At 36.7% G+C, this 15672-nt stretch overlaps 1 protein-coding gene across 3 annotated transcripts; it reads left to right on the top strand.

Moving 5' to 3' along the window:
- The first annotated feature begins 2741 nt into the window (after positions 1-2741).
- Positions 2742-15611, top strand: LOC130666918 (serine/threonine-protein kinase SMG1). 3 transcript variants are annotated; one of them, XM_057468245.1, is made up of 8 exons: positions 2742-2875; positions 2954-3148; positions 3754-3976; positions 4064-4333; positions 4419-4668; positions 4754-4883; positions 4958-14804; positions 14875-15611. In XM_057468245.1, the coding sequence occupies exons 3-8, from the start codon at positions 3823-3825 to the stop codon at positions 15057-15059; spliced, it is 10836 nt and encodes a 3611-aa protein (XP_057324228.1). In that variant the 5' UTR covers positions 2742-2875; positions 2954-3148; positions 3754-3822; the 3' UTR covers positions 15060-15611. The 3 variants fall into 3 exon arrangements, with proteins under 3 accessions (XP_057324228.1, XP_057324226.1, XP_057324227.1); XM_057468243.1 differs by having other exon boundaries at positions 3754-4333; XM_057468244.1 differs by lacking the exon at positions 2954-3148 and having other exon boundaries at positions 3754-4333.
- Positions 15612-15672: the final 61 nt, after the last annotated feature.

The raw sequence follows: 15672 nt of genomic DNA, 5'->3' as shown, positions 1-15672 counted from the left end.
GACTCTGGGTATGGATTTTATATGTAATTTGTATGGGATTACTCTGGGTATGGATTTTATATGTAATTTGTATGGGATTACTCTGGGTATGGATTTTATATGTAATTTGTATGGGATTACTCTGGGTATGGATTTCATATGTAATTTGTATGGGATGACTCTGGGTATGGATTTTATATGTAATTTGTATGGGATGACTGTGGGTATGGATTTTATATGTAATTTGTATGGGATGACTCTGGGTATGGATTTTATATGTAATTTGTATGGGATGACTCTGGGTATGGATTTTATATGTAATTTGTATGGGATGACTCTGGGTATGGATTTTATATGTAATTTGTATGGGATGACTCTGGGTATGGATTTTATATGTTATTTGTATGGGATGACTCTGGGTATGGATTTTATATGTAATTTGTATGGGATGACTCTGGGTATGGATTTTATATGTAATTTGTATGGGATGACTCTGGGTATGGATTTTATATGTAATTTGTATGGGATGACTCTGGGTATGGATTTTATATGTTATTTGTATGGGATGACTCTGGGTATGGATTTTATATGTAATTTGTATGGGATGACTCTGGGTATGGATTTTATATGTAATTTGTATGGGATGACTCTGGGTATGGATTTTATATGTAATTTGTATGGGATGACTCTGGGTATGGATTTTATATGTAATTTGTATGGGATGACTCTGGGTATGGATTTCATATGTAATTTGTATGGGATGACTCTGGGTATGGATTTCATATGTAATTTGTATGGGATTACTCTGGGTATGGATTTTATATGTAATTTGTATGGGATGACTCTGGGTATGGATTTTATATGTAATTTGTATGGGATGACTCTGGGTATGGATTTTATATGTAATTTGTATGGGATGACTCTGGGTATGGATTTTATATGTAATTTGTATGGGATGACTCTGGGTATGGATTTTATATGTAATTTGTATGGGATGACTCTGGGTATGGATTTTATATGTAATTTGTATGGGATGACTCTGGGTATGGATTTTATATGTAATTTGTATGGGATGACTCTGGGTATGGATTTTATATGTAATTTGTATGGGATGACTCTGGGTATGGATTTCATATGTAATTTGTATGGGATGACTCTGGGTATGGATTTTATATGTAATTTGTATGGGATGACTCTGGGTATGGATTTCATATGTAATTTGTATGGGATTACTCTGGGTATGGATTTTATATGTAATTTGTATGGGATGACTCTGGGTATGGATTTTATATGTAATTTGTATGGGATGACTCTGGGTATGGATTTTATATGTAATTTGTATGGGATGACTCTGGGTATGAAAATAAATATTATTGTAAAGAAGGAAATTAAACAAATAAACATTAATTCATATATTCTTTAAAAAGAAAAAAAAATCTCCACAGAATGTCTTCTGGAAGATTTTTTATTTTTTTAAATGTTTGCGCATGCGCGCTAGAACATTAGTTCTTAGTGGCTTTTTTTTAATTAATTCTAATTTTCCTATAGTGAGCAATTCTGATTTAAATAAGAAAATACCTCTCTTTTATTTTAAATTTAATATTCTATTTATTAATGTATGTATGTAATTAATCATAAATAAATAAAATATACATACTTATATTCATTTAATCGTAATAAATATCAAAGAAAGTATAAAATGAGAACAAAATATCATTAAAAAATTTTTTCTGGGTGACTAACTGTAAATTTTTAAATGTTCGCGCATGCGCATTGATAAACCTATACATTCCCACTTATTGACAAGTGTATGTATGTAAAAAGTCTGTCCTCAGTCACCTTTGTTTTTAATAATAAATTTTTATTTCAATTGTTGAGAATTATTATTTTTTTTTTTTAACTTTTTCTTTCTCTCTAATTAAATATTTAATTTTACAAATAAAACTAAGTGAATTTTAAAAACCAAAAATAAATTTATTTATGAAGAAAAAATTACTCACAAAAATACAGGTAAGTAACAAAAAAATTATTCCTGGAAGTGAATGAAACAAAATTTTATTATAAATATAAATATATGCAAAAAACTTTTAATCCAACACCTGCTTTGTGGTTCAAAATTTTCGCGCATGCGCATTTTGCGTTGGTTAGCTATTTGAAATTTTGGCTAGTTGTTACTATTGCTTATAGTCATTTTAGCTATAAGTCATTTTGGGCAAATTTAATTGGGCGCCTTGCGTGCAAGCCAAAATAAAAATGTTTTAAATTCAAACACACGGCGCCAAAAAATCAAATTATTTGTTTCATACCAGGAAGTCGGTATTAACTTGATCAATTAGTCCATCCCGTATATTAAATGAGTGAGTGTAGCAGATTTGAGAAAAATTTAAATTTATAAACAATTAAAAAGATAAAATTTAAAAAATGCGCGTACCAATTTTTGAATTTTCATTCGATTTAAATTTTGTTGATTTATTCAAAAATAATAATAATTTCCAAATGTCTGCTGCATTCACAATCATTTGAATGACATTTTTATTGGTCAAGTTCACAAAAGCTGTCTTGATTTGACAGCTGAACAAATGGCGGTGGAAATGCTGAGTAAAGTTCGCAATATCAATATACCCGTATAAAAAAAAATACGCCCCCACACCAGTACCAGGTTGACATTTTTTTATAATTGTCTTTCTGCTAATTATTTTGCTAGCGCACTAATTCTGTCTCTATTCAAAAACTTATTTTACTTCATCATCAGTCCTGAAGAGTCCGTTGGTGTGTTTTGAAGTCATGCTGTCTTATATGTACTTGTACTCGATGGTAATTAGTCATAGAAGAACACATTGTACGGTGGATCATCATAAGGACATGGTCATACGCCGTTGGTTGATGTAGTGATGAGGTGAGATAACAAGTGTATTGCTGTCTTATATATATCTATATATTTATTATTGTATTTTATGTGTTCTTGAATATTCAGTGTTTATCTAAGCTGGTACATATCTCCTCCAGAGGGCAATACATAAAAAATAATAATTGTGTGGTGGTGTGTTAACCGGGCAACATATGAGAACAAGTCGCTGTGCTTCCTTTTTCATAAATTAATATTCATATTGATATCCGTATAATTTATTGTGAAACCTTTCAACAAAATAACACAGGCTCTGTCCAAGAGGTTAATAATTTTATTTATTTATTTGCTATATTTTATTTTTAAGTGCATGTGTGTCACGGTCCTTTGAATTTCCAATAATTAATCTAAATATCAATAAAATGGTGACTTAATTTTTTTAGCTGCCCAGTTATCAAGAATTTAAAAACAAGGCGTGGAAATAATTTTAAACAAAACGTGGATGGATTCCATCTGCTCGAATTTAGGGTTAACCTAATTTACGCGTCGAGTAAAAATAGTCCCCGAGTTTATTGCAGTATTTAGTTTTTTGTTTGTTTATTTCCTCCGGTTTATTTATGCGATACGTAATAGTTGTTGTGGATTTTTTTTTTTATCAGCACCCACACTTTAAGAACGCACTTGCTCATTTTAGCCGTGCTAATTTTTCATTTATTTTTGGTGTCCAGTTGTATTGTGCGTTGGCTGTGTTTATAATGGAGGTTTTTATTGGGCGGGAAAATTCCAAAACATTGAAATCATAAAATTAATGGATATTTTAAATAATCCTAGATTATTGGTAGTGATTGTAAAATGTGAAATGAATGTTAATGCATATGAGTAATTGTTATTATTGTTATTATTATTATAATTATTGTTTTTGTTTCTAGATAACACGAGATTGAGAGCTATTAGTATTATCAAGTGTGGGTCATGCAGACCACTTGTAGAGTGATGTGATGAATAGCTGTGAGAACTCTAACGCCAGCACAAAGCTACAGGGATCCAAAAGCTCTGAGCTTTGGGAAGAGTCTACGAGCAACAGCAGCAGCAGCATTAAAACCGTTGGAGATACGGATAAGTTTGATAAGAAAAATCAAAAATCAACAAAGGGTGAGAGTGACACAACGAATGTTAACGATTCTGGTGTACCAAGAGGTACCTTGGTAATTTGTCCGCGAAATTCTGGTGGATTTTTAGGGGACCACTGTTTTTCACGCATCAAACAGCGCACTGGTTCGGGCAGCAATACTCGTAATGAATTTCGAATGGCACGAGGAAATAATAGCGGAGAACGTGTACGTCCTGGTCAGAGAGGCAGACCCTTTAAAAAAAATCAAAATGACCGAGATTCAAACACCGAAGGCGGAGGCGGAGGCTATCACTCGACGTCTAGACAAAAATTTCAAGAATCGTTGAAAAACCACGACAATTCTCAGAACAAATACTACGATGATAAGCGACTAAACGGTACGGATTTATTGTTTATCGATAAATTTTATTTATTTAATCGTTTGTTTATTCAAATGGATTTTTTTTATAAATGTAATTACAGATGAATCAAGAGTTACTAAACTTTTACGACGGCTGTGTCGGGAAAGTGACGACCATTTTTTACCACTTGCAAAACAAGTTTTGGAGAACTTTATGATACTTGAAAATCATAGATATATAAGGGGTAAATTGGAACCAATATGTGAATATCTCCTTGATGCGTTACGATTGAGTCCAGATACCGAATCACAGAGACAAATTATTAAATGTTTTGCTTACATTGGTTTTATTGCTGATCGTGAATTTAAAAGGTTCTTATTACCTCTCAAATTATTTATTAATTTTTTCCCATCTTCGTATCATAATCAAATAAAATTACAAATATAAATTTTCTAGATACTTGGAGTGGATATTCGGAAAGTGTACGAGCGAACGTAAGGATGACATAAAATGTTTGCTGTTAAAATCATTGGGAGAAACTTTGAAAATGGATACCGGCATGGAGAAGTTGAATGACTTTGCTGTGGTAATTAATTATTTTTATTTATCTATGAAAATATTTTAACAATAATTTATAAATATTTTTTTTTGCAATTGCAGACAATAATATCTCGGCTGCAAGCAACGTTGGAAAACGTTGAAAAGCCAGACCTACTCATGGCGACAGTCGATGTCATTCTTATTGTCATCGAATCCTGTCCGGAAGTTTTCTCAAATTATTTTCGTGATACCGTTGATATATTAGTCGGATGGCACATAGATTTTACTCAGTCAAAAAAAGTAATTGCTTATGCAAGTCGAAGCTTGAGAAAGCTCGAGACATTTTGGATTTCTGATATGCAATTTACTTTGACACTACTCAGTCAATTTCTCGAGGACATGCAGAGCTACGACGAAGAGCTGACATTACCCGGCTCCGGAAGAAGTTCACCAGGCGATGAACCTATTCCTGGACCTAAAGAATGTATCTTGAGAATAACTTCACTTATTTCAGTATTTAATACAGTCGTTAAAAGTGTTTCCGATAATCTTAACCCAAGTATTAATCCTGCTGTCCAATGGAGCTTCTTAACTGAGTGTTTATTAAAAATGTTGAGGACTGTAATGAAGGCTATCGAAGTTGATGAAAATAGAGATGACAATAATGATGTACAGGATGAAAACTCCAGCGACAATGTTGATAATCTCGTTGATTATGTAAAAGATTTAAAATTATCACAAAAAAATATCGACACGTTAATTAGAAATGTTAATCAAGATGGAGTTAATAATCAGCAAAATTTAATAAAAGTTATTAAATCATTGAATTACGGAAGAAGAAAAAATTCATTTGATTCAATTGTTAATTCTACGTTAGATAAAGACAAAGAACAGTTACTGATTAAATTAATAAAATCATTGGGGCTGAAAAAGGGGAATAATAAAAACGAAGATGCGTCGCGAGAAAAAGAAGAATTGATAATCGTCGCCAATGAGTGCGCTTACCATCTTTTAGGATTTCTTCAAACGCGCATTACAAAAAATCACGATTTACTCTACGAGTTCATAGATCTTCAATTAAGTAAAATAAATATTTTTCTAGACGACACAATTATTTCTACACTGCACATTATTGCTAAGGTTATCAGAGAAGTATCAGCAAATCTACCACTGGAAATCGTCCACAAGCTTCTTGGCAGCGATTCTGTTTTACTTAAATTACGTTTGAGAAATTCAATTGCTATGCAGGATGCAAGTTTATCTGTTTATCACAGTCTTCTAGGATTAAAAAATATTCCTTTGCTACAAGAAGCATATCGTTACATACTTGGTGATCTAGAGATCGCTTATAAATTGATAATTAAAAATTTAAAAGGCTTTGTCACAAATAATCCTCTCAGTGACATGAATTACAAAGCAAGTGACGCTGAAATAATAATTATTTTTATATTACGCGCACTTTCTGATCTAGCCAATGCCAGTAATTCGATAATAGGCATGTGGGCATTAAAACCAAGTATTTTAGAACTGCTGGCTGTTAAAATGTGTCCTTATGATATGGATTTATCAAAAAATAATCCGCTCCTTCAGTACAGTATTTTGTATCTATTGTATGCTCATTGTTCGCGATACAATCATTTTGTTCCCAGCTCAAGTCTTATATCTGGATCGACCCATTGCCGTTCTATTGATATATTTCCCGGCGCAATTGATGTACCAACAGCTTCGCCAACAAGCGGTCACTTGTCAACAATTTTAAATTTAATTGTCAAATGTTTTGAAATAAATACACCGGAAAAAACATTTTTATTACTTTCTACGTGGATACAAGAGATATTTATTCAAGCTGAGAAATATTTAAGTATTCTCAATCAAACAGACGAATGTAAGATGATTGTTTCAAGTTTATTGTCATGTGGAGCAACGACTCATAATAAAATATCAATGTCAATTTGCGATAATCTTGAAATACTGATAAGTGACAAGAAAGTTGTGTGGCCGGAGTCGATTTACATCAAAATTGTTGATCTTTCAATTCTACATCTTACGTCTTATGATAAAACATTACGAAGTAAATATGGTAATTTACTTATGCACGTACCTATTAATATTGTAATACCGAGAATTAATCGTCAGTGTCTTCAATCAGAGACAAAAAAACAACGGACTATTGATAATTATTCAACAGAATCTCTGATTATAGCCCAGAGACTCCACATGCGAGGTCATCACAATGAAACTCACAGTAGTACAGCCAGTAATAGTCAAAATAATGGCTATGGAGAAATGCAATCGCAGCATTTTAAAACTTATATGGCATTTTTACTCCAAGATTACAACTTTGATGCATTGGGTCTGTCGGAAATATTTACTCTGTGCTGGCCAGTGATATCGCGAAATAAAACAACCGCTAAAATGTACGAATTCGGTATGACAAATCAATCATTTCTATTTTTTTGGAGCGGCATTGAAGCAGCCCAGCATTGCGTGCTAAATAAATTACGTACTGCATTAGGAAAACCTCAGGAAACATTCACTACAATTGAAGGAGCTCTTAAAACTCTTGCTCGTGATATTTCTTGCAAACCGGAAGTATCGAAAAATGATAAACATGGTCTTGATTATTCACTCCACGAGCATACGAGGGTAAGATTGTTTGTTGAGTTTTTGGAGCACTTGGAGAGAATGATTCATAACGCAGCTGAAGGATGTGCTGTTTCTTTGTCACCTTTACCCAAACCTGTGAGAACATTTTTCCATACAAATAAATCAACTTGCCGGGAATGGTTGAATCGTATACGACTGGCTCTGTGTGTTGTGTCTCTCCACGCAGGGCTGGCTACAAATGCGCTGCGTAATGGCCAGCGTCTGCTGGAAGACTTGAGTGACACTGAAATGATACAGGGACCAGAGTTTGAAAGAGCGACTTTGTGCACAGCCCAAGCTTTGGTAATGTTGGGCGAAGCTGAAGCTTTACAAGGATTATATATTTACACAAAAGAACGGGACAGAAAATTTTTGTGGTTGAAAGCGGCCATGGAAGAAGCTTCCGGACGCTACGAAAGTGCAGCTGAGAGTTACAAAATTATATTGAAAGAACATCCGTCAACTAAATTCGAAGATCTAGAGCTGGAAGTAAATACTGAGTCAGTTAAAGTAGACGGGGATACTCAAGTCGCGGTGTTTGTGATGCAGCGGTTGGCTAGATGTTACTCTGCGGTTGGAGATTGGGAGCAGCTTGAGGCCTGGAAAATTCGTGAAGCTGAGATTCTTAAGCGAGAGAGTAACGATATTTTGAAAAGACAAATGCAGACTCATTCAAATTCAAAGCAGGCCACGTGCTTGAAAGATTTTGAAATGGGCAAAGTATCAACGATTGAAGAACTTTCTGATTGGACGTTGCTTGATGAAAAAGCAACTACCAATTGGAGCTGCTCTAAAACAATTGCCGAAAGTTCAAACACGTTAACTAATATCGCTCTGAGAGTCCATGCTGGTGATGATAGTGATGATTTTAAGAAGAATGTTGAATTTTGCAAGAAAGTTGCTGCTAAAATTATCGAAGAGGGTCTACGAAATATGCCCTCAGAGTATCTGACTGATTCGATTCTTTTGCAGTACTCAGCGTCCAGTCTTGCGAATCTCCTTGATCACAAAAAAGTCGACATGTTTGATCTTTTGCGTGTAAATAAAATTAAAAATCTTGGCTCCAATACGATGACTCAAATCCTCTGGTGGTCAGAATATTTGGCAAAAGTACCAGACAATAATTTATCAGCCGCTGATCAAGTTGCGAGTTTGAGATTGGATTTGGCCAAAAGTGCGCGCAAAGAGGGTAATTTCAAATTAGCCAAACGTCAAATTGAAAAGTATTTTGTTAACGAACAGCTTCTTGGAGACTTTGATTATAAATTTTGTGACATAACTGCTAATATTCTTGAGCAGCCGATTAATATTAACTGGACTAAAAATAATATGCGTGCATTTAAAGAGATGTCAAAATTACTGTATACTATGGACTCAATTGAAGATGCGGTAAAGGTTTGCAGTGTCACGGCTCTCGGAATATCACGAGCAATTATAAATGATGGAGATGAAATAAATGAATTGAGAGAAACAGGAACTAAATTGATGCTTACTTTGGGTAAATGGATTCAACAACAGGAAATAAATGTCACAAATAATGCTCAGCTGAATCAGCTCCTTCAATTCGAAGCTCTGCACAACGACGGGCTGATGGACAAACTATTTGGACAGACAACAGAGCTGATCCCACACTCAGATATGGTAATTGGAAAGCTGATGCAATTAGGAGTTAATCAATGTCCGGATTTCCCAGCCGTCTGGGCGAGTTTTGCCGGGTGGTGTTACAAATGGGGGCGTAAAATTGTTGACAATTCACAATCTGGACAGTTAACAGAAGTTGATGTAAGCAATATTCGTGCTCTTCTTCCAGCTGACATTACAGAGGCTGATTCAAATGCCATACTGTCAATATTGAGTCAGAATAAAAGTATTCCTGAAGACGAAGGTGATATTGAGACGAATGATGTTAAAACTTCCGATATGATTGAAAATCAATTGCGTCAAGTGCCGGCGCTGGTGCAATCTCCTAATCAACATCTGGGTTTGCTCGTTGACATATGGCGTCAAGCGCAAAAACGAATTTATTCTTATTACGAGCTTGCAGCAAACGCTTACTTTAAATTCTTGGAATTGACGAATAATGAATCAAATGATTGTGCTACAATAACTGCTACTCTACGGCTGCTGAGACTTATCGTAAAACACGCTCTGGAGCTTCAAGATGTACTGGAGACTGGACTCTCTACTACACCCACTGGACCCTGGAAAGAAATAATTCCTCAATTATTTTCACGACTAAGTCACCCTGAATCTTACGTCCGTACAAGAGTTTCAGAACTACTGTGTCGGGTCGCCGAAAATAGTCCCCATCTGATCACATTCCCTACAGTCGTAGGAGCAGTTACGGATCATCCGAAAGATTTCGAAGAGCTTCCAACAAGATACGAAAATTCACCGAATGATTTTGATTTTGATGAAGACGATGGCGAAGCGGCGATCGCTTTGTCATCAGTAGCTACCAGCGGTGAGACTGCTGATTCTCATAATGAAGAAAACAAAACTTTTATGGACGCATGCTTTGCTCAGTTGGCTGATTGTCTCTCCAATGAAAATCACGACTCTGTTAATCATGTCAAGATACTCGTAAAAGAACTGCGTAGAATAACTCTACTGTGGGACGAATTATGGCTGGCAACTTTCTGTCAACATCACACTGAGTTTTATAAAAAATTCGAACAGTTGGAGCAGGAAGTACAAAAAGTACTGGACAATGTGTGGTTGTCTAGTGATGAAAAAGAAAAGCTTATTGCTGAAAAACACAGAATTATTGTTAAGCCAATCATATTCGTGCTGGAAAACCTTCTGGCCATCACCTCAGCTCCTGCAGAGACACCGCACGAGAAATTATTCCAAGAAAAGTTCTCGCCGTGTATTGAAGAAGTCGTGCGGAGATTGAAAAACCCTAAGAATCCAGCAAAACCGCAATTGTCATCGACGCCATTGAAGCAACTAGAAGCTAAATTGGCCCAAAAAGTTAACAAAAGAGGCAACCATACGTTGAGTATGGCTGACATAAGTCCGATACTTGCAAATATGAAGGACACATGTATTGCAATGCCCGGTGTATTTGCGACAGATCGTAATAATAAAATAGTGACAATAAGGTCTGTGGATAATATTGTACAAATTCTTCCAACAAAAACAAAACCGAAAAAATTGATGTTTCATGGATCGGACGGTCATGTATATACATATCTATTTAAGGGCTTAGAGGATCTCCATTTAGACGAGCGTATTATGCAGTTTCTCAGTATCTGTAACACAATGATGTCAAAAAATAATGACACGAGAAAAGTTTACAGAGCACGGCATTATTCAGTGATACCACTGGGACCAAGATCAGGATTAATTCAATGGGTTGATGGTGTTACGCCGCTCTTTGCTCTGTACAAAAGATGGCAACAACGAGAAAGTACCATGGCGGGAAATCGTGGTACCGGTAATTCAACAGCTGTTATGAGACCATCTGAATTATTTTACAATAAATTGGCTCCGCTGTTAAAAGAACACGGCATTCCATTGGAAAATAGAAAAGAGTGGCCGCTTCCTGTTCTCAAACAAGTTTTGTCGGAATTGATGACAGAAACACCTAAAGATTTATTGGCCAAAGAGATATGGTGCAATAGTATCAATGCTGGTAACTGGTGGCAAGCAACTAAAAGTTATTCATACTCGGTTGCAGTAATGTCGATAATTGGTTACATAATTGGTCTAGGTGATCGTCATTTAGATAATGTACTAGTTGATTTAAACACCGGCGAAGTTGTTCATATTGATTACAACGTTTGTTTTGAGAAGGGAAAAACTTTGCGTGTTCCTGAAAAAGTTCCTTTCAGAATGACTCCGAATATAAAGACCGCGCTCGGAGTAACTGGCGTTGAAGGAATATTCCGACTGGCTTGTGAACATACTTTGAGAGTTATGCGCCGCGGTCGAGAAACTCTGCTGACATTACTAGAAGCTTTTGTCTACGACCCACTGGTAGATTGGCGTGCCGGCGCTGAGCACAGCATCGCAAGCTACGGAACCTGTCAAGCAAGAGCTCGATGTGCGGGAATTGGCAGAAAGGAGCTAGAAAAAGAGCTAACTCGTGCCATGTTCGTTGTAAGAATCGCTGAAATGCGGGTAGAATGGCAAATCAACCGCGATCTGATGATCCGGGCGCTTCCAATGCTCTCATGTCATCTGGCAGAGTGGCTAGAGACCAATGAGTCATTGCGTCAGTGTCAGGATGTACTGCAGGATCGCCATCAACAGTTGGGTTTAGTGAAAGAAGCCCAGGCTATCGGGCGCAATCATTCTTTGTACTCGGTTGTTAATAGGTACAATTCCATAAAAAGAGCAAGAGATGCTTACGAAAAAGCTCAGCTGGGGTTGAAAGACAAGATGGAGGAGTGCGAGAAACAAATAAGCATGCACAATATCGCTTTGGCAACTGTCAGAGGACCACAATTGGCACGATGGCTCGCGGAGTACGGAACCCCTTCAATAACTCGCGACGATCATATGGTTTTTGATCTAGTGAAAGAGTTCCTTCAAAACGCCGGACAAAATCAAATGATTTTACAGTGCGAACAATCTGAAAATGAGCTGACACAATTAGCATCACAAGAGTCATTATTAATCCGTTCGTGTCTTGATTTGCTGAGTCAGTACTCTGCTATTTGCAGTCTGTATCCTCTGAGCACACTTGCCCAACATCGCACTGTCGCTTATCATTCATTTGCCGGAAAATTATTAACCACGAGAACAACTGAAATTTGTAATGAAGTAATGTCACAATTTGAAGCGGCTTATCAGCCGGCAGCAGTTAATGATTCACGAGTACAAAAAATTGTTGGATTTTCTTATCAAGTCCAAGTAATTATGAACGAGGTAAAAGAACGATATAGTAAATATTACGAGCGTATGGTTGCAAATGAAGGACTACCTGAGGCTCAAGTAAGAATTGACCAAATATATGCTGATGCTATTGTGCAAATAAATTCATTTTTGAAGAGAGACAAGTCAGCCGACAAAGCTTTAGAGTTGGTAAATATCACCGCGCTATGTGCTTTAAACAAAAGGTACCTGATGATGGAGGGGGCTGCCAAGTGCGCTGGCGAGTGCTTGGTGGATTTAACATTAAGAGAAGGTGAATGGTTTTTGGATGAAATGCGTTTAATGTCTTCCTTAATTGTCGAGTTAACGAGTCTCATACCGATTGATTTACGATTGTCTGCGGTGACAGCAGCAGCTAATCAGTCTGAAGATGAAATCTTAATAGCGCGCACTCTCGAATGCCTTAAGAGTGCTGACGCTATTTACAAAGGACTTCAAGAACTTAATTATAATTTCCATATGATTATACTGCCAGAGGCATTGAAAACAATAATTACTGAGGAGCCAAGTGTTATGGTGATGATTAATGAAATAGAAGATATAATAGTGTCCAGTGGGAGACCACTGGCTGAATTATTATCACAATTAGAGATCCATTTACGTTGCACACTTATGGATATGGAAGGACCACAAACTGTTGTACAAAGTATTGTTTCAAATATGCGATTAAGATTCGAAGCTTTATTATCTAGATCTGTTGAAATTAATCAAGACTCTAGTTCTGAGTCTCTAACACCGGGACAGATGTTGCTGATGGGATTTAATGGACTGTTTGAAAAATTACAGGTTGAAGGAAACGCGCTGATTGCTACTCTTGGTAGTCTTGATATCCCTACATGCTGGAAAAAAATAGATCAGATAAGAGAAGCTAAAGAAATAGCAGTGCCGATATTTCATGAAGCTGCGCGTCGGGTTTTGGACGATATTTTTTTGATAAAAAGATTGCATACTATCAATGAATTTTTTTCAATGTGTCGTGAGATAGCGAATGCTTTCAAAGGCGCTGATGGAGTGATGAATATTTATGATGATGACAGATTAAATAAACCAGTTAAAATTTTCACTGCCGATTTTGTTTCACGTCAGCTTCTAGGAGTAATTTCTCAAACTTTAGCTATCGCTATTTGTCTTTTGTTGCAGCGCATGGGTTTAAATGTTACTGGGGAAATTGAGCAGCGAGATATTGGGGCTGAAAGTAAAGTTTCTATTGAAGAATTGTGTCGGAAAATGGTGGACACGAGTTTAAAAACTGGCGCTATATCTGGAACAGTTTACGGCCAAGCAGGATCGTTGATCAGCACTTTGGAAAGTATTTGGAGACGTAAGCAGTGCTCGAGAGTAGCACAGCAAGGTGTTGAAATAGCACGTGGTACACTTCAGAGATTGCAAATTCAGTTTACGGCTCACCATTGGATCCACGAAGACAGTTTACTGCTTGCACGTTCAAATCTAAGTACAATTAATCCTTTAAATCGTCCGACGTTTATGCTAGAGCTTAGGAAAACAGCGGCAGCTCTTTCGAGTTTGCAGTCACGAGTATGCGAAGCCCGGGATCAACAGCAAAATCTCGTAGCCAGCGTTGATCAACGTCTCAAGTGGGCTGCCGGAGCTAATCCAGCTCTAGCAGAAGTTATGGCTGCCTTCGATAACGCCGTGCTGTCATCAAATGAAAAACTAACTCGTCAACAAAATCTCGCTCTCATTATCACGACAACTTGCAATTCTATTTTACATTACGAAGCACTTAGAACAAAAACTTCTGAAAGTATTACGCACGATGCAAATTTTATAAAATTAATAAAACAGTGGGAAGAGAGTTGTGTGCTACGCACTAATTTAGCCGTTAATATTTCAACGATCGAAGAAAATCTTGTCGAATTACTCCAACTGGAAAATAACATCGACGCCAATTGGCTGAGACGGGCGGAAAAAATAACGTCGGACGCTATTTTAGAGAACCAGCTGGTACTCAAGAAGAAACAAGAATCCCATGCTATTGCGCATCTTCATCTTCGAGAAAGGACCGCGGATATTCAAGGACTCCTGTCTGAACACCATCGGCTGATGACTGACGTAAGAGGATTACTAAAAACTATGCTGAAGCAGGAGAATAAATCCGGGCTCGGTGAATTCCTGTCTGAGTACCGAACTTTCATTGAAGGGATATCGGGTATGGTGAAAGATTTAGAAGCGGATAATCTTGAGCCTCTGAGAGTTATTGAGGCCGAGGGTCAACTGGGAACTCTTTTAAGTAAAGTATCGAGCGTCTACGACGAGCTATTGGAGTTTGCAAACGAATCTACGAGCGGGGCTAAGCCGAAATTTATTGATGAAAATATTGGAGTTAAAAAGAAAAGTAAACTGATGCGGCAGGACACAAACATTTGTTTCAGTCCGCGGAAAGGAGTTCCGTTGACCAGGGATCCTACTACAGGCAAAGGTAATTTACTTGATTTATTCATTGGATTGCTTTTAGAACTTGAGTTTAATAAAATAATTATTTTTTTCAGCTGTACAAGAGAGAAATGTGTACGCGTTAAATGTCTGGCGACGCGTGCGCATGAAACTGGAGGGCCGCGATCCAAATCCGTCACGTAAATACACGACAGCTGAACAAGTGGAGTACGTAATCCGCGAGGCGCAAAATTTCGACAATTTGGCCCTGCTCTATGAGGGTTGGACTCCGTGGGTGTGAACGCGCGGATGCCGACGCAACCGCGTCGTTGGGTTTGACTCTCAATTAATTAATGGTACTCACGTGCGTTGTACCTAATTAAAGATCGTCGTTCTACTACCTCGTAGCGGCATTAAATACCGATTACGATTGGCCAGATGTGCTCCTCAGATGTCCGCACATCATACCGATGAAAGCCAAACACAATCAACAAATAATAAAAAGCGCTCGAGTAACATCCACATCCGTATATTAAACAATGCGCGAATATTTAATATTGTTGGAAGCTTTCTTTTAAAACCCCACTCAATTAATCCGTACGTCAATAATAATTACAACTCGGTCATATCTTCCTGGTCTTTGAACATTCATTCAAATAATATCATGGTAATAATCATAACAATAGTGATTAATTAAATGGAGTATTCGCGCAGTCTTAATATTGGCAGTTTTATATACGGATTGAAAACTCCTACTGGAGTTGTACCCAGGTATGGATATCTATTGTTCAACAATTTAAATTTTATCGATATCGCGCCTATTATTCAAATTTCATTTAACTTTTGTTTTAAATACAAATCCAATACAGTTTCAATTAATCGATGTCGGGAGATGGTTAATAATTACATTATTT

This window comes from Microplitis mediator, chromosome 4, assembly GCF_029852145.1.
Source record: "Microplitis mediator isolate UGA2020A chromosome 4, iyMicMedi2.1, whole genome shotgun sequence".
NCBI classification, from domain to species: Eukaryota; Metazoa; Arthropoda; class Insecta; order Hymenoptera; family Braconidae; genus Microplitis; species Microplitis mediator.
Note: the sequence above shows the minus strand (reverse complement) of the source record. Positions and strands in the feature narration are given on the sequence as shown.

Coding starts and splice junctions, on each gene's coding strand:
- LOC130666918 (XM_057468244.1), top strand. CDS start 3,823: ATGAATAGCTGTGAGAACTCTAACGCCAGCACAAAGCTACAGGGATCC. Junction 4,334..4,418: donor CGATGATAAGCGACTAAACG/GTACGGATTTAT, acceptor ATGTAATTACAG/ATGAATCAAGAGTTACTAAA. Junction 4,669..4,753: donor GCTGATCGTGAATTTAAAAG/GTTCTTATTACC, acceptor TAAATTTTCTAG/ATACTTGGAGTGGATATTCG.